The sequence below is a fragment of the Cottoperca gobio genome, chromosome 18, assembly GCF_900634415.1.
Source record: "Cottoperca gobio chromosome 18, fCotGob3.1, whole genome shotgun sequence".
NCBI classification, from domain to species: Eukaryota; Metazoa; Chordata; class Actinopteri; order Perciformes; family Bovichtidae; genus Cottoperca; species Cottoperca gobio.
This window is the reverse complement of record NC_041372.1, coordinates 1,604,336-1,623,634: the sequence shown is the minus strand read 5'-3', so window position 1 is coordinate 1,623,634 and position 19,299 is coordinate 1,604,336. Positions and strand designations below refer to the sequence as shown.

At 40.9% G+C, this 19,299-nt stretch overlaps 1 protein-coding gene across 41 annotated transcripts in view; it reads right to left on the bottom strand.

Moving 5' to 3' along the window:
* Nucleotides 1-10,696: 10,696 nt before the first annotated feature.
* The window catches only part of LOC115023600 (receptor-type tyrosine-protein phosphatase delta), a 191,153-nt gene continuing 182,550 nt past the window's right edge, over nucleotides 10,697-19,299 (bottom strand). For all 41 annotated transcript variants that reach the window (XM_029454716.1, XM_029454728.1, XM_029454721.1 and 38 more), the window contains 7 exons: nucleotides 17,570-17,855; nucleotides 16,487-16,665; nucleotides 16,263-16,389; nucleotides 15,911-16,036; nucleotides 14,417-14,571; nucleotides 14,094-14,229; nucleotides 10,697-13,758 (listed from right to left, as the gene is read on the bottom strand). In XM_029454716.1, coding sequence (XP_029310576.1) covers nucleotides 13,690-13,758; nucleotides 14,094-14,229; nucleotides 14,417-14,571; nucleotides 15,911-16,036; nucleotides 16,263-16,389; nucleotides 16,487-16,665; nucleotides 17,570-17,855 — 1,078 coding nt within the window. In that variant the 3' untranslated portion in view covers nucleotides 10,697-13,689. The remainder of the gene's footprint in view (nucleotides 13,759-14,093; nucleotides 14,230-14,416; nucleotides 14,572-15,910; nucleotides 16,037-16,262; nucleotides 16,390-16,486; nucleotides 16,666-17,569; nucleotides 17,856-19,299) is intronic.

The following is a 19,299-nucleotide window of genomic DNA, read 5'->3' as shown; positions in this document are numbered from 1 at the left end:
ACTGATAGAAACAGAGCAAGGGAGAGAAATATGTGAGCTGTACAATTCAACTCACAACACTTTAAAGGTATAATATGTAACATTTCTGCATTAAAATGTCTAAAAAGATGAGACTTACGTAAAGGCCCTGTCACACATATCCGTATGGCAGAAACGTATGCTGGCGTATATGAAAATTTGTCAAGAGTCCAAATACGTCCAACTTTTCATCGGATCGGAAAAGTGAACGTATACAGATACGCATTTCTAAGCTATTGATATCGCGTCACTTACTAATACAAAATGTATCAGACGAATATTCGTTAAGAGCAGGCGGTGTTATGCTGGGGTGCGTTGTTGACGTACCCGACGTGTGCTTCATAAGATATGCAGACGTTACGTTACGTTAGACGTACGTGAATACGGAATAAGTAGTTGAATATTTTATAGTACGTAAATACCTACGTGACTACCTACGTGACTACGTTAGAGGAACGTTAGATAAAGGCTACTGTCGGCTGACGGTGAATCCTACAGCCTAATTTATTGATACCGAGTGGATAACCTATTCATACCCTTTGTTAACATTATGCATGACGACGGAGTAACTTATTAAACGTGTTTCTACAGTACAGCTAACGTTCAGCATGTTAGCCGTTCTCCAGCATCAGTATGACATGAACCAGATGGCACTTTTCCAGCTCCGTTGGCCAGACGATCTGATACGTTTTAAATAAGTAAGTGATATGCTATCAATGTTTGACATGCGTATAATAATTTGTTATGTATACGTCAGCTACAACACCGCTGTGGAAAAGTTGGACGTATTTGGACTCTGACAAATTTTGAGCTACTTTTCATATACGCCGGCATATGTTTCTGCCATACGGAACTGTGTGACAGGGCCGTATGTCTGGTGTGTTCGTCGTGTCATCTGCGAGAAGAACTCCCATGATGCACCTGCTGCTGCACCACCACACCAAACTCCATCTTTTCTTATTGTTTTGTTTGAGAAACACAAATGACACATTGTACGTTGCAGGTAGTGTTAGAAAAGGCTAACGTGTGTTCATCAGTTTATTCGCAGGTTTGCACATAAATTAATTTGAGACTGCTGCTGTTTTTGATAGTGAATTCTTAATGTAATGGCCCGATGGTGTAAAGTAATTATGGAGCCAGAAGCCTCCACCTTGCTGTTTCAGCATCATAAATACACTAGATGGTTGCTTTTACAAATTAGCATCAGCATGGGGTGGGGTCCACACACACACACACACACACACACACACACAAACACACAAATGAGGCCTGCAATGATAGCCAAATTCCTCATCATCACCGAGATGAGTGAAGCTTCTGCTATACCCAGACATTAACCCGCACGCATCCACAATTTTCTCAGGCTGACACTTCAATTAGGCTAATCCTGCCTGCATACAGAATGCTGCACTCCTTCTCTCTGAACCAGTGTTGCTGGAGACATGCCATATTCCTCTGCTTTTTTGCCTGCTCTGCATCACAAGTAGAGGAGCTTTTACGGTGATGCAGGAATCCAGAATGATCGGTTCCACTTCCAGGCAGAAACACAGCAGAGCTGCAGGGAAGCATAGAGAGAGAGGGGTAGGGAGGGGGAGAGGGGGAAGATGGTGGGCGGTCAAGGGAGGCCAAAGAAAGACTAAGTAAACCTGCTGTGTGTTTCCCGCTTTCATATATTCCTCAGGCATATAGACGCTTACAGTGCAAGCTGGTGATATAATAAACCACTCGGTGGTGTTCTACAGCGCCGTCCTCTCTCTTGGTTCCTGTTGCTTTAAGGCACTCGAAAAAGACAATACAATACAATACAATACAATACAATTAGGGCTGTCAAGCGATTAAAACAAATGAATCTAAGCATGCTTTGTGATTAATTAATCGCATATATCAATATTTGCTGTGAGAAGTATTTCAAAATATTCAAATAGATTTAGAAGATAAGTGAATCAATGAGTTGCAAACTGTCAACATGTCTTTTATTTCATACTATTTCTCCAATATCTTGTTTGTCACAATTATCTTAGACAACACAGACCAACAGTTTGACATAAAGTGCAATTTAAAATCTGGCATAACATCTTTCATTGCACAATAAACAACATGTTTAAAGTTGTGTCTTTGACGCCATGTGTGAAGCCTTCGTTAGCCCCCTGTCCTCTACCACCTGCAGTCCATTGCAATACATTTCTGATGGAGTTAATGGGTCTCAGGTAGACCAACTCATTCTGCGTCTGATATGCCTGATCGAGAGACGTCGCTCACTTTAGCATCAGCGGCGGTACTAGCTAGCTCCGAGCTAGCTGCTAAGTGCTTTGCGTTGAGGTGATATATCTATATCTATATATATATATAGATAATATATATATATAACTATATATAGTTATATATAGTTATATATATATATATTAACGCGACAAACTAGTTAACGCAGATTAATCGCACTCTTAGATCTATATCTATATATAGATATAGATCTAAGAGCGCGATTAATCTGTGTTAATTAGTTTGTCGCGTTATTTATTCTGTGATTAATTAATCAAAATGAACTATAATACAATACAATAACCTACCAGTAGATGATGTCATACATCATCGATTTGTGTTTGTGCAATCTTTACTCACTTTTCATAACTCGCCTCTATAATGCATAACTCACATACTTATGTGCTTATAGCACTGTATAATTAAAGCTTTATATCACTAATAATAACCAAGTTTTTTTTTTTTTATCTAAAATATAATACTTCATAGTTGATGCTCACTCACTAACTTTTATTTTTGCAAGAATCAGTGTTTCCGTAGTTGTAATACATTGTAATAATGTTACAATGCATTTTAATGTGATTACAAGTTCATGTAAGTGTTTATTGTTTGCTTAGAATAAAGTGAAAAACATTAAATCTATGCAAGATTGTGTGTGTGTGTCACAACACACTATGTAAAAATAAAATCTCACTTACATATAGTAACATATAATCACATTGATCACATGAATGATAAAACAATATATTATATTACATTTATGGGAATTATAATACTGTGATTATTGTTATAAAGCATTACAAAAGCATTGTTAATGAGAGGACTATAATCACACAGCGCATGTTGTAACATATAAGTGTGTGAATGGTGTATGTACTGTGTTGTATTGAGAGGGAAGACGTGTTGATGTCCTCACAATACTCATCACTGTATTCCTCAGCAGCGCTGATTTTCAGAAATAACTTCCAATCAAGTCGAATGTGGAAAGTGAGATGTGTGTCTTTTGACTTGATGGCTGATGATTGCGCTGCACTGTAACCTCGAGGTAATAGACTCATCTTGGCATCAGAATGTTCCGTGACTGATCTGAGTGATCTACAGTATTTATAACATGGATGCCAGTAGCTATGGCCTGTGATGTTATGAATGCTAACAAGCAACTGCCTGAGAAATTGTCACAGATGGATCAGGAGCAATTGCAGGAAGTTCCAGAATATGTCTGTCTGAGTTGGAGTGATAGCTGCCATGTCGAGGTACGCTGCGTATCGAGACAGTGGGACAGTGAGAGACAGTTTTCAGGAGGGAGTAAATTGACTCGCGAACACGGCTGCTGTGGCATCATGTTGAATGTTTGTGTTTAAACGTTCGATGTGTAATTGGAGCCACCTGCTCTAACAGGAGGCAGTATTTCACCTGTAACCTGGGTCCATAAGATCTGTAATGTTTATTTTGTAGTTGTAGTAGTTGGGCATATTTATTCTTTCTATAGTGTATTGTATTTACTCCTGTGTGATGCCTGTCAGTCAGTCAGCAGGGCAACAATAACAACATTTAGTCAAACTGTGCATGTGCAGCTAGCTGTTAGCATGCTAACTTCAGTAGATATCTACAACCTACACACTCTGCAACCTATCTACCTCTTCACACTCTGTGGATAACGTTTATATTCTGGCATCTCTTACACACTAAACCTTTAAAGATGGAAAGTAAGTGAAGGTCACGATTTTCTACCGTTTTTCTTTTCTCTAAATATACTAACAGTAGACAGTCAGCAGCTCAAACGGTACAATCAATGGAAGAGTGGAGGCTGTTTGTTTTGTCTCACCTGCCACTCCTTACTCTCAAGTGACCAAAGCTGTCAGCACTACATGGACTCTCCACCTCCCTTTTCTTCCTCCCCCCCCTCTCTGCTATCTCTCCTCCCTGCGGCGCTACACTAGGACATCTAGGCCACCAGTGGGAATACAGTAGTTAATCTCTGCTAGTTAAATGCTCTTGTATGGCCCTGAGCAGTAGCAGTCAACCATCCCCTCTTTTCTGCTTTACTTGCTCTCTGGGGAACGTGTTCAGCCTTATTTTAATGTATTACACGAGGAAAAGAAAAGCTTATTTGAAGGTAACTGTTTTTGGCATGTTTAGATTTTCTACCCTGAATTGATTGTTTGATTGGCAGTCTGTTTGTTGCTTTGCGGCAAAGCTTTTCCAAGTTTCTGTCCAAGGTGTGGTATCAGTGAGACGACTTCATTATTTCCCGTGTAATTCCATTCTCCATCTGTCTCATTGAATCAAACTGGACACAAATTGTCATTCGTGCCAACCACACAATCCAGCATGATTCCTCGCACTCATTATCATGCATCGAGTTACCACTTTTGATCTCACAATACATTGATCACCCCGCACATAAAACCGTGGGCTAGCAGACAGAGGTGCCACTAAATGTTTTTTAAATGACAACAATTTCTGCGCTTCAGTAGCCTCAGGTGAGAATCCCCGCCTCGCAGAGAAAATGGAATCTGACACCGACTGCGCTGAAGCCGGGAGACTCTTAGCCTTCGACGGCGGATGTGCTTTAACAGCCTCCCCGGTGTCGGGCAAAAGGACTATTACAACTGTGATAGCACGTTTAAGTAGTCCTCCTGTAGCCATTCCTTAAATGAATTGCATTTTGTCCGGTGCTTAGAATTCATAATGAATTAGTAAAGTGTGAAAAATATTACAAAGTTTATGTTTTGTTGATTTTGAGGTGAAGCATGACACTGAAATTCTGCTCAAGTGAAATAATTATTCCTCAACACATTGACTTCTTTGCGTCTACGGTTGAGCATATCGCTGCCCGACTCTCTGAACGTGTGTAGAACAACATGACAGCTTCATATTATCCCCAATGTAGTTTCATCCAACGTCATAAGCAAAACTATTGTGAACAAGACATCAGAACGAAGATGGACAGCATGAAAGCCTCGCTGTGTATGATGAGCCCCCTAAAAGCACTCTTGCTGTGAAAAAGAAACGGTGCCTTAGAGCAGAACTGTCTCCACTATCAGCTGAAATTATATACACCCTGACAGTGAAATGACTACCAGCTGGTGAAGAAAAAAAACATTTAATTTCATGACAGCTCATTTTAATTGCATCCCCACCACCACCTCCAACCCCTCCACCAATTGCTTAAGACCACATCAGGCTCCAGCGTTGCATTAAAGTTTGAACTTACACTTCCTCCACGTTTCCCCCTTTATATGCAGGAAGCTGAATTTTCCCATTACAGTGAGTTAGTCACAGCCACTTTCAGTTAGCGGAGCTGCCATATGCGGAAGAGTTTTATCATCAGAATGTATTATGTAAGATTGACTGCAGGGCGATGTGCAAGAAAATAAAATAAAATAAGAAACCCTTGCTATCAGCTCCTGCGTCTAAAATGGAAGAATCCAATGCAGGGGTGGTCACAGGGCTAGAACCATTCAAATAGGCCAAGAGTGCTGATGCGTCCTATTTACCGTGAAGTAATGGATTTGTTTGTGGCCCAGACCCCCCTCCTGTCTCGAAGGAATATTGGGGGCTTAGCTCCATTCACTTTCTGCTGCCCTGGCCATTTATTTTGATTATGGAATGAAGTCCTCCACAGAGCCGTACCCAGAATAATTGACACTGTGTCCTCTGAGGTCACAAAAAAATATACCCTTAGTACTTATCCCCTTGGTGAAGTGGTAGTGTATGAACAGATTGCAGCTGAGCAGCGAACTGAAGGTGTGTTATTGCTTTAGGTTGCAACAAAAACCTGTCGAGGAAGCTCGTAAATTATTTTCTCTTATTCTTTCTTGACGGGATTGACGGGATAATTGAGGTGTGCTGTGAACTTCCTGATGGCTTCAACTTCCCTGTAATTTTATATTTTTCTTCTGATCTCTGTCGGGTCTGAAAGGTCACAAAGTTCTCAAAAGTGAATATTTCCTGGTTTTCTTTGTCTTTCATGATAATGAACGAGACGTGAACATGAGCTCTCGTGAGGGAAATAACCAACAATCGAGTAGTGTAATAAACAACCAAAATGGATTATAACAACAAGGTTTTTTTAAATGCATTTAAGCATGAATTATACTGACAAACATTTATTTAAAAATAATTAATTTAAATTGTAATTGAATAAAGCGTCACTGTATTCCATAGCCTTCCTAAAATATCTTGAAATAGCCATTGTATTAATTTATTAATAATAATAATATATAAAAAAATGTGGGGAGATGTTTTACGTTTTGCATTTTGTAATAAAATCAGTTATTACATAATGTATACATGATGTAACGTGGCAGACGTATATAGTAATTTAGTATTACTATTAAAGTTATTGACGTCATTGATTATGAATGCCAACCCCCCACCCCACATCCACATTCACATTCAGAGATTATTTCCTAAAAGTGCCCTGATGCATGTCCGCTCCCAGATGAAGCCAACTAGGAACGAGGAGTGCCGCGGCAGAGCGGAGGGGAAGCAGATGGCTGGCCTGCAGAGGTTCTGATCACGGGGATATTGGCAAGAAGCTGAGCGGCACAAATGAACCTTCAGAGGTTTTTACGCTGCGGCGACTGTTGGCTGGTGCCGGGTTCCTCTCTGCCCTTTCTCTCTATCTCTGCCGTCTCTACAGAGAAGCTTTCCTCTCAAGTCGTCCCTACTCCATCTCTCCTCCATTTCCGTCAGTTATTACCTCCCTGTTTTCTCTCCCTCTTGTGTTACTTGGTCACTCGGTTGAAGAAACCCGCTCTTAACACATTTTCGCCGAGCTGGCTTGTAATAATGGACACTTCAAAGACAAACAAATGTATAATCACGATAAGTGCCTTTTCTTACCAGCCTTTTGTTCCTTCCCTTTGTTACTAAAGGTCAAACCCACTTCTGAAGTCGCTCTAATGTGATGTGCAGACAAAGTCAATGTAGCGTTGGCTGCAGTGTCAGCTCTTATCTGGGTTCTTCATCGTTGAACTGGGAGCCCGCTCGATTGAGGATCCCCATATGGATCATCATCATCAGGCTGCTGCGGGGCACGGTGCCTGTCTCTCCGCTGCACAGCAGCCTTCACATTCTGCCGGCCAAAGGCCCCAGTCGCTCCACTTGTTCTGCATTGTGCCTTTAGTCCAGTCAAGCCAAGAATCCAGGAAGTGCAATGTCTGTTTACTCAGCTGCTTAGCGCTCAAGTTTAATATTAGCTTCGCTGGCAGCCAGCTGTGACAGTGAAGAGGTGACGAGGGTGTGAGCTGTGCTCCTCACAAGTTCGTGAAATCACTGCTGAGGTTCAGCACCTGACGTTACAAACTAAAACAAATATGGAATTAAACTGGCTTTAGTTCAATACAATCCAGGAACACAGAAGAGGATGGTGGGAGAAAAACATGGAAGTTCAAAACAGTTGCTTTTTCAAGACAAAATATGTGGTAAATATATTTCATACGCAGGCAGTGTCATTGTTGTATTATTAACAGCAGAAATGGTGTTCGTACACCAACGTATTGTTCTACAGAAGGCATTTTGGTGCTGGTGGTGCTGGTGGTGCTGGTCAGAAAGTTACTCTGACTTCAGTATTCTGAACAAAGTCATTTGCTTCCAAGTTATTGGAGTTGACTTTTTTGGCTAAAAAAAGCTGCATACTCTCATGTTCTTCTCTGCCTTTTTTATTGGTTAGACAGTGACCATCATCAGGACCAGTTAGCTTTATTGTATTTATGATTTCATATTCAGAGGACTCAAGACGGCTGAAAGGCTTTTCTTCTATTTATTGAATCGAGAATCAATTTGAATCAAATCATGACTCCAAGAATTGAATCGTAGGATTCTCATCCTAAAACTGATTAGGATTAAATTAAATGCACAGTTTTTTAAATTCTTGAATTCCTAGAAAAGTCTGAGGAGCTGATTGACAGCATGGATTGCACTATAAGCTCCAGGAATTGTGCTTCTCTTGCTATCTGCCCCGTCTGTCGGTGCTGCCATGATCCGTTAGCACCGACTCTCTGAAGACACTAATAACTTCACTGTGACTGTGTGCGGCTGTTTGCCCTGATCTTTGCGAATTGGACTGTTTTTGCAATGATGCTCATCTGCATAGAAAGGGGACAATTCTGCACCAAACGTCTGCATATTAGCTCATTTAAATATCTGCAGCAGGAGCACCGATGCATTTCACCCTTTGCAGGAATGATATGGTTTCTTTATACGACGACAAAAAGCCGCCAAATCCTTTAGTGAGTTTGTCCCTTAGGTTTTGCACCTAAAGTGCACCTGCATCATTAAATATAATTAACATATTCACAGCAATGTTAATATGAAGATGGATGAACTGCCCACAGTGTCTTGTTAGTGAAAAGGAGTCACACAACATGAAGCAGGTGAAGTGGTAACAGCTGACTGTTTATCATCACAGGGATGAACACAGTGGGTGTTCGATGCTTCCTGATCAAAGTCACCTGCCAATGTAATTGAATTCTTTGAATGCATAGTTATGTAATTATTTCTGCTGCAGGAGAATTGGGTAGAGCAGCTTTTCTTCTTTCAACGCAGAGAATAAAAATAAGTTTCTGCTTCTTGAATCCCCCTCACTACTGTTGACAAAGCCGCACTGCTCCCCAGCCTTCATTTGGACATGTTTCATCAAATGTAGGATGTGAAAAAGAAAGCACTGGGGGAGTGAGGCAAGCTGTCATTTTTTAAGGGGGGAAAAATGGATAAATGAGAAATGACTCGTGCGCAGTGTTGTGACTGGCTGGTTGGTTTCATAATTCTGCAAAAAACTGCTGAGAGACGAAGACAGAACATCTGCTTGACACATCTGAAGTGCAGTCTCCGGTGAAAAATAAAAGCTGACGACTGGAGGACTTCCGTGTTTCGTTGTGTTCTCGTGTGGCGTGCAGCAGACGTCTGCATGGCTGCGATCGCTCCAGAAATGTAGAAAATCATTTCAGACAATTTCGATTAAATTGTCTCGAAATGAGATGAAGCATTAATGCTGTAATCTGTGAACATTTACCTCCGTGTCATATGCAATTCTGTGTCATTGTAATATGATACTTTCACATTCAGAGCGACATTGTTGGAGTCAGGTCCTAAACATATAAAGGTGTGACACATTATGAGGTCTTCATTGCAGAAATCCTCTGTAGTTCTTGCAGTGTGTCATTGCTTTTGGACACACAATCTCTTGTGCAACACGCTCTGTAGAGGACAGTCTTGATACATTTCAACACAGCTATGATCTGTTATTGTCCACGTCTGTGTTCAGCTTACATGCAAACTTTCCAGTAGACTCAGGAATCCTGTTTCTCCCGCTCAGCGTCACACCTGACAGCATCTGTCAGTTGTTGTCATGCGGGATGATAGTTTCTAATTGGGTGCATGGATAGTTTTTTGAATCCTGAATAACTTCTCCAGGCGAGCAGTTATTGACTTCCAAAGTATTCCCCAGATGTCAGTCACTTTAATACTGTTCCTCAAAAAGTATTTTTTTGTTCTTGCAGTTTTCTAGCTTCAGGTTATTGGCACTTTATTGTGCTTCTGTAGGTTTGAGATGTTGACAAAAAGGTAGCTTGTGCGGTTGTTAGTTTTAGTAACATGCAGCCAGATGGTGAATAAATTGTCGAAGTGACACCTCATGTTTTCTTTCCTTGATGCAGGAGCCAGTCTGCTGTAACCTCTGAAACATAATGATTATGGATATATCATCAAACATAATGAAATATTCATATTTAAAATACTTAGCCCTGACTAAAATATTGTTTTTAGTAAACAAGAAAATATGTGCAGGTAGAAATACATATTTGTGCATATATTATTTTGCAGTTATTCTAAAAGTTATACTTTTATTAAGAGGTAATTGTCCTGGCTATGTATTTATATTAATGTAAAGTCATGCATATACAGTACATACTGCATATATGTATATATTATTGGTTGTAGCGCTTTAACTGTATCTAAATCAGTGTTAGTCTAATCATAATGTTAAACGATGATTAACAGCAATATGATTTTAGTGACCTGTGTTGAGTTTTACTGGAGTCGTTCTTGTTTCTTCACGAATACGCACAGAGCAGATGAGAAGCAGGAACAAAAGGGCATTGAATGTGGTTTTAATTCTGAGTTATAGTCCGACACCACTTTGTCAGAACGGTGAACAATCTGCGGGTAAAACAAGGCAGCTTTGCAAACACTTCATCCGTCTGAGGTTCCCCTGATGATTCATAGTCGCTGACATCAGTGACAGAGAAAGCAGAGCGAAAGGAAATGTATTCAGATGTTGAGCGGCTCAGTTTCCTCTTTCACGAGAGAACTGCGGATAATATGTTGGACCCGGACCAGCAGGGGGTAAAATAGCTTCATCAGTCTTTCAAGTCAAAGTGAGGTGGAGGGAAACAAGTGAAACGCCGATGCATAACACTGACATTTTTTAATAGAATTAATTTATAACAAATGGAACTTGTGTCAGCAAAGAACTGATTTTCATACAGACTTCTTTCGCCACCAATGTAACCTAAGTAAGAAAATAAAAAGCACTCCTTTCATTCAGAAAAAGAAACAGTTTACAACTAATCAGAGGTAATTGTATGATCTTTTTAACAAGCCATTTTTTTTACAATTTCATTATTTAATTTTCAGTCTATGCATCCAGACGAGAGATAGATAGAGAGCAGAGAACACAACGTTTATTTCTGGTAATGACACTCCAAGCTTGAATGGCAAAGCCACAAGAACAGATGGTCGGGGGACAGATTTATTCTCAAGTCATCTGCTGGAGTAACCATGGCATCAGAATGGATGCTCTTTTTCGCCACAACTTTTTTTTTTTTTGTCTTTTTCAAGAGTTGATACCTTTTTTGTGTTATTTACATACACACAAAGTGAACGTTTAAGGAGGTTTTTTTTTATAGATGGGTTCAAGTAATATATTATTGGGTTTAGAATCAATAGGGCAGTGCATAGTACAAAGATAGAGAAAGTGCAAATCTTCCTACCAGGCCAGCTTTGGCCTTTCTGCATGTTTCACCCTGCATATGAAAAATAGGAAAAACTGAGATGAGAAAATAAACATCCGAGACTTGAACATAATGTAACGTTAGCCACCATGAAGTTAAATAATAGCACTTTTATATCTCAAAATAATGACAAACGTTAAGCAGTTGACAGAAACACATCGCTGCTTGAGTTCAGAAGGGAAAGAAAGCACCTGGAATGCACATCCACAACGCCGGGAAGGAGGGTCAGAGAAATGAAAGACGCTGCTCAACATAAAGACCAAACCCCTCTAACGTGACGTAACACACACACGCACACACACACACACACACACACACACGTGATCACTTGTTGCAGATTGTTTCTCTGTAGTGACACAGATGAAGTCCAGAATTCAAACCTAAGGCATGAAGAAGCAACCCTGCGGTGACGACCCGTGAGTTTTCAGTTTGACGATTTTAGAATTGGAAAATTGCGTCTTAAATGTGTCCATGGTGACAATCTGTAAGAAGCTCGTTGCCATTATGTCGGGATGTTTAATATTCTGCTTCCTGTCTCTGTGTCGGAACATGTTGTTTACGGTCAGCGATATATAAACAGTTGTATTCTAATTCACTTAGCCACAATAAGGCCACTGAAAATGAAAATTATGAGCTTTGAAATGTTCTTATTTGCATATATAATCTCATCATGTGACAAATGAATACTACAGGTAAATAAACTATACAGTTACATTTACACTAAATGCCTAGATTACTCAAAGGATACATTATTTTTTAAATGAAACATTATAAAAACAGGCATAAATATAAGGCACTCTAAATGCAAAATGAAAAAGAAATGTCTTTACAATTGAATGCTTTAAAGAACCACAAGAAAGTGACGTCTTTGTACTTTGCCCTATTGTGTGGAGCGGTGATTGCGGCTGTGTGAGAGCTTGAAAAAAAATGCATCAGTGATGCTTTGACTGGCACCCGACATTCCCACTCCCACACCTCACTTGCGGGGGGAACAACAATGTCATGAGTGAATGACATCCACATAAAACCCTATCTAAAAACACAGATATTTATTGCACAAGAAAAGAAGCATTGAATCGGATACAATTTTGTCCTGCTGATGTGCATTCCAGTGAAAAGTCTCATTTCCCCCATAGCACACAACTCTCAATCTGGAAGCTTTCATAGACAATCCATATTTCATATACTTTTTACTCATAAATTATGTACTTTATCAATATATTTAGAATTTTATATTTATGCTTTAATATATATTTCACATATATTTGACAATATGTACCATATATCTATATATTCATATATCTTATCCAATTCATCAGGTTCTCTATTATCACCCTTCTCACATGGAAGAACTAAGATAATCGGTAGCAGCAACTTCATACTTTGCTCCTCCCTGTTGATTCCACAAAGCCCCAGTTTATCTTATGGGAGTAATTAAGTTTCCGTGTGTGTGGTCATGGACAATAACCAAAAATAACTCTTGAAAAAACGTACGTTTTGATAGTGATCTGTTCTGTGCACCGTGTGCAACGAAATGAGGGGGAACAAAACGGAAACAAAATGAAAACAAAAGAGATTCTCTGCAAAATAGCACGTACGTCAGAACAGTTCTACAGCTTAAAAAAAAAAGAACATTTACGTATTATCACTTTTCTTCTCCAAGCGATACATTTGTGTAAAAAAAGGAAATTCACACAGTTCAAAAAAAGCACATCAGCTGTATAATAAAGTACTAAAAAACTAAATCAATAATTTTATTTATTTCATAGATCATTTGAGCTTTACCCTCCCAAAATTTTGATGATGAACATTGCGACAGGAAAAGGGTTATTAATTCATTATTACTTTAATTCTGTCCTGCTGATGTGGACCAAGCGTTGTCGTCTTTTTCGATGGGTTGTCTGTGTGTACTTGATTGTGAAACAGATTTTTTTTCTTTACAATGTGCATCGAGTCACCCCCCCCCCCCCCCCCCCCCTGCAATTCTGTGTGCCTCCAATGCCTCTCGTAATGGTTCATAATCACTGATGCATTTCTGACGATGTCATTATTGTTCATTTACTTTTTTGTTGTGTTGGTTTCATTCAGTTTTATGAGCCCCAAAATGAATCCTTGAAGCAAAAGAAAAGGTAATTCCGTACGATGCTTCAACAGTCAGGATCCCCTCACTTTGTATCAAGGCGAGGTTTTATCAGGGTTGGGAAATACTTGGTCCTCCGGGAATCATCTTTTTCATTTTTTGACAAGTCATGTCACACATCCAACACTTAATGAGTTGTTAGCAAGGAGTTAAGGAGTTCTTTCTCAAGCAGGAATTTATGGCTCAGAAGAGAGGCTCGCTGGGTTTTCTTTCCAAAGGGCCCTCTGCTTTTTTCTTCCAGTACTGGGTCTTTTACGTTGCATAGTGATCAAAGCTTCCCAGGTACTCCAAGCCAGCTCTGTAGCAGAACTGGTATTGATCCTGGAAACAAAGAAGAGAAGACTTAAGCTCACATTCCCTCTCTCTTAACGAATCTTACAATACCAAATCTTCTGGAGCATTTCTGCTACGTTGTGCTTCTCTCATTGTTACAGTCACAATACGTTCTTTGGATGCCTTTTCCATTTAGCCAAAACATTATTTTTGTATTAAGGTGCCAAGTAAAATATAGATTTTAGAGATACATTTTCAGAGCAGTTAAGATGTCTCTGGTTCAGTTATTGAATTCTCTGTTGTCTTTAACAAAGGTTTGCTTTAGTTAATATGCTTGGATCAAGAACATATCTGCGTTACCACCTCAGTACATTACACCTCACCTCTGTCTGCACCATAGCTGGTCTCTGTGTCCGTAACATTTTCACTGTCTGAAAGATGTCTACTACGCCCTCGTATCTCATTCGTTCCAAGACGATGCTGAGGGTGATGAAAACTCCAGTTCTACCAACACCCGCGCTGCGTGAGAGAGGGCAAGAAGGGCAAGAAGGGCAAGAAGGGCAGGGGTGAGGCCAGAGAAACCAGATGCATATAGAAAAGGTCACATCAAACAAACACTAATTCAATGTTTGTGTAGAAATATCATTAGCAACACAATAGATGCATTCAGTTAGAGTTTGGTGGGTTGTACTGGTGGATCACTCACCTACAGTGGACCGAGATAGGCCCATCTTGGCCAAACTGCTCTTTTGTTTTATGTACTTGGCCAATGAAATCGATGAAGCCCTCTCCTGATTTTGGCACTCCTTGTTCAGGCCAGTCTGTGAACTGAAACTGCCTTACTGTCCGCGACTGTCCATCCTGGGAACAGAAGGCGGGACGAGAGAAAGAATGTATAAAGCTCTTTAGAAGAAACGTCAGAACTACAGAAACGTATCAAAGAACAAACGATGAAATGAAACCAGGAGGCCAATCGGATGTATTACGCGGACGTCCTGCAGCAGTTAACTCCAGGAGCATCTCCATCATAATGGTCTACATCGTTGTGGGTTTTACAGTGCAATACAGCATTCTGGGAAAGATCTAGCACAGGCGCCAAGTTAAAAGCATCTGAGAAAATGTTATTAAAGATGCCTGTCATTTTACCTGAATGTTTTAAACATGAACACTGAAGATGCTAATTCCTTTGATGTGCTCCCCTCGACAGGGTGCTTGGAGAATCGACTTTGAGGGTGTGCATTACTTAAGTGATATTGTATCCCCTTGATAAGGAGAGCAATCCCATTGACGAGACAGTGTAACATGCACTACAAAGGAGGGAGCCTGTTCCATTTATCTGTGTAAGCCTTTGATGGAATTAAAAACTCTGGCAGCTCGCTGCTGCCGGCACCACATTTGTTTTTACACTTTGACATGTGTCATAATTCCCACCAATAATTATATATTTATGCTTATGTTATACTTAAGGCCATAGTTTGGTATAAACAAATACTTGATGCAATGCCAAACATTTTAGCTAATGACGACTGCAATATTAAATCCGGTGCTCAATGAGTGTTCATCATCCAGCATGTCATTCAAATCTTCTTTCTCTAAGTAGTCATGTTGTTAAGAAATGATATAATGGGGTTTCAGAAATGAAAATAGTCAGTAAGAATAACTCTTTGTTACATTCTTTACACCAGTGCTGATCATGATCCATGGCGAGGTCACGGCCCAGACTAAAAACAATATACGAGAACAGTCTGAGACTGTGGGCCGATCCTCAGACAGATCCCCCCCCCCCCCCCCCCCCTTCATTTACTTGCTTAGTTTTGCTAAATTCCTGGATGCCTGGATCATGATTGTTATTTGATCCCATAGACACTCAGTTGAGCCAAGATATCCTAATGCGGCTGTTTGACATAACTTCAGACCAAGAACATAATAAAAGTTCTGTCCTATAATTTATTAGTTTCTGACTCATGGAAAAAACTGTGAAGTTCCTCAAAACTACTGCATTTCTAAACTATCTGAACCAAAATCACACACATGGAGGCTTTTATATGTGATCTTCTTTTCTTAAATAATGTAACGTTTTTTCACTTCCATTTCTGAGCCCACGCTCACATCAAAGTGTAAACAGCAGTGGAATTAAAGCTCCTTTCCAACAATGTCAAATGTTGATCCTTAAACTTTGTTCATGGAACAGTCTGCTTACCCTGGCGTCAGTCACTTTGAACTCTCTCAGGATATACTGGGGCATGTTATACTCGGCCATGGGGTCCACCACAAAGTACTGGTATCTGGCCGACCTCTCTGCTGGCCAGTACTGGTGGCATTTTTCCTGTAGAGAGTGAAAAATAGAATACCACAATGAGCCACAGCAGTGTATTCATACACTGGCTTCATTGTGTTCATTCCCAGAATTGTTTCATTCAATTCTTCTGTTTGAAAGCTTTTATTCTCAGTGCTGAATCTATGGTATTTTGTAACATGCGTTTGTGTTCTGTAGCCAGAATGAGAAGGTTAATGTGCCAACAAAAATGGGTACAAAATAAGAGTATGCGTACCCTGCCCATTTCTCTAAGCTTGGTGAGCATAACGACAATCGTAGAGTTGTGCTCCCAGAGCATTCTCCAGAAGTCCTCTGTGGTCTCTGCCAGTGGTCCCTGTGTGGCAATATAAGCTTTCTGTTGCCTGGGAAAATGAATCACATGATGGAAAAGGTGTGAGACAGTCAGAATAGAAATACATTCGAGCTTTCATTGTGAAAGAGCCGTATGCTGTCACTCACCTGTACCCATCAATGAAACTGGCATTGATGTAGTCGGAGCCCTCAACTCCTCGGATTGGCTGAAGACACACTCGTGTGGACTCGTATGGCATTATGTTAACAAGGCGGTTCTTGAACTTGTTGCAGGGGAGATTGGCACTGATGAATCGTGATGTATGGGCTTTAGTGTTCGCTAAACGCTGCATCGAGACAGAGAAAAGAGAGATGAGCTGTTTCCTAACATCCCTGCTGACTGACTGACATTAAAGGTAGATTGTACATAATAAAGATCTGAAGATTCACATGACTTTGGATTCTTTCCTACTCGCTTGAGAGTCCAAAATAATAGAGTGGGTACTGAAAGCTACACTATATTGGCCCGTAGTGTACTGTGGTTATATATTATTCCTCGTAACCTTAGGGTAGGGAACTGGCATCAAAGTGATTACTATCACTGCTTGCCTTTGCAGAGGAAAAAATAGTATGTTATGATTAAAAGACAGGGGAATGGATACCCACGCGAGCCTGAAGTGGACAGAAGCACCTGGTGTAACCTGTTTATCCTCTTTCACTGGAATCAGCATCCATCACACAGCAAGGAAGTAGCTGCGTGACAAGCAAGGCAAAAGCATGCAACGCCACAGACTGCAACAGGCTGGATCAGGATGGTTGAGCGCCTCATTGTAAATGCAGAGTATATTGCTCAAGTCCCTCCCGCAGCTGTTCTGCGATGGGGAAAACCTGTGTTAAGCATTTTCATGTAAACCAAGACCCCTGTTATCCAAGGAAGGGGAGCGATGGGGAGGGGGAACCAGAAAGGGTTAGAAAAGCGAGTCAACTTACTATAATAAAGAGGAAACCACAGGCCCCACACTGTCTACGGGCTGAATGGGAACTAGAAAATAGTTGTGGAGTTGTACTGAGAGTGACACAGGGGCCCGCATGTGACTCGGTGCCAATGTGATGCCTTTAAATTCTTCTCCATATGGCAAGTTGTTGGTGTGAAACTAAAGGTCAGGTGTGATGTAGGACGCTGCTCATTAATAGTTATCCCTGACTGAAACAATTTCCCCCAATGCTTTTGCTTCAGTAAGCAGTCTGTACCTTGAACTCGAGCTCCATGCCGGTGACATTCTCTCCTCCTTCTATCTGCGTCAGTTTCTGGATGTAGGCGTATAGGTTTCTGGCGGGCACTTCGGTGGTGCCGCAGTTGACGGCCTCTTGAAGCGCGTCGTGTATAAAGACATACTGGTCCTCTGTCTGCACCATGTAGTTGCGCTGGGCACGCATTAGCGTTACATGCCCGTAGATGTCCACAGTCTTCTCGTGTTTGATTCGTTCCATCATGGCATCAATCACGATGAAGCAACCTGTGCGTCCCACTCCAGCACTGTATTCAAAGACAAAGAAGAAAGAATGTGTTCGGATGGTCTTCTCAGTTGCACAAGAAAAGTTAGGTTAATTATAAAACGCATACATTTTATGGAATAATATGACGTGTTTGAGCTTCTATATCTTCTACAAAGGAGGGACAGTCAAGTAGGAGAGGTGTCTTCTCTGAACATGTAGAAGGGCTTGAAGAACTCCCTTTCTCCCACAGTGAGGCCAAAAGGTAAACTCTCTGCGCCAATTCTGCCACTGTAGGACGGAACATTTGGCTTGGAGTGTAATTAAATCTGAAGTGGCACTGTGTGGAGAAGAGGACTTGGCACTTACAGACTTCAGTGGGCTCACTGCTGGCTTTGCAATCTAGTCTCTCCCCTCCGGACCCCACCTGTGCTCGCCAATCCATCAGGACTAATCACTTGTGCAACGGCAACATTTAACCTTTATCTCATGGTTCCGAAAGTGCCACTACAACAAATGCACACAGAAATGTGGATACACGGACGCAATTTTGAGAGTATGATTTTTGGAGAGCTTCGTTAATGTGCCAGGCAACTTCTGAGAAGTGCAGCTGACATCAATTAATGCTATTAGATTTGTACAGAACACCCAAATAAGGTAAGAGCTTCAGCAGAGGTTCTGTAAGGCAGGTCTCTTCATTAGGATTCACATCGGCACACTTTTACATTAGTGTGTAAAAAAGCACTCTGACAGAGAGGGAACATGTTTTACTGTTTCTCTTTGACCTCTTGTCGCAGACCAGCTTGAGACATGCAGTACAAATGTAGCCCCCTTCTGCAGGCTGCTGACGATCTAAAAATGCTCACCCCTGCACATTACATGTTTTATTATCGAATGCCTCGGCACAGGATGTTTTCTGATGACAATTTATTTAGCGTGGGGCGACAGGGTGGTGTTAAATCTTGTTCGCTAACTTTCCTCCCACCTCCCGCAAAGCACAGCATTGACAAGACGCTACCTTGCACTTGGCACTCCAAAGCAAATAGGTTATTCAATCCATTAAGCCAACATGCCTACGAGGTGTGAGCCGTGCTCTCCTGCCTCCTCCTTCTGATTGAGCATTTGTTTTTCATTTGCTCTGAGGAACGGGGATAGGGTTGCAAAGGAAAACTCAAGAGGGAGTAAAGTTAGTCCCTGGGGGCCAAGTGTGGTTAATGTGCCATGCTGCACTGGAACTGTGCTGTGAATGGAATAAAGACACGTATGGGAGTCATTGGCTTTAACAAATGATCTGATGATCACTTTTAAAATGGCTGACATTGGCTGAATGAGGCTGAACTTATTTCTTATTGTTACAGAACTCTTCACATCTCTAGGGCGATTGCACAATGTGCACGAGAGTCAGAGAAAGAATCAGGCTGCACAGAAATGTGAAAGTATCTCAGTGATATTTGAAGAATTAATCACTTCCAGGTCTGAGAACACCT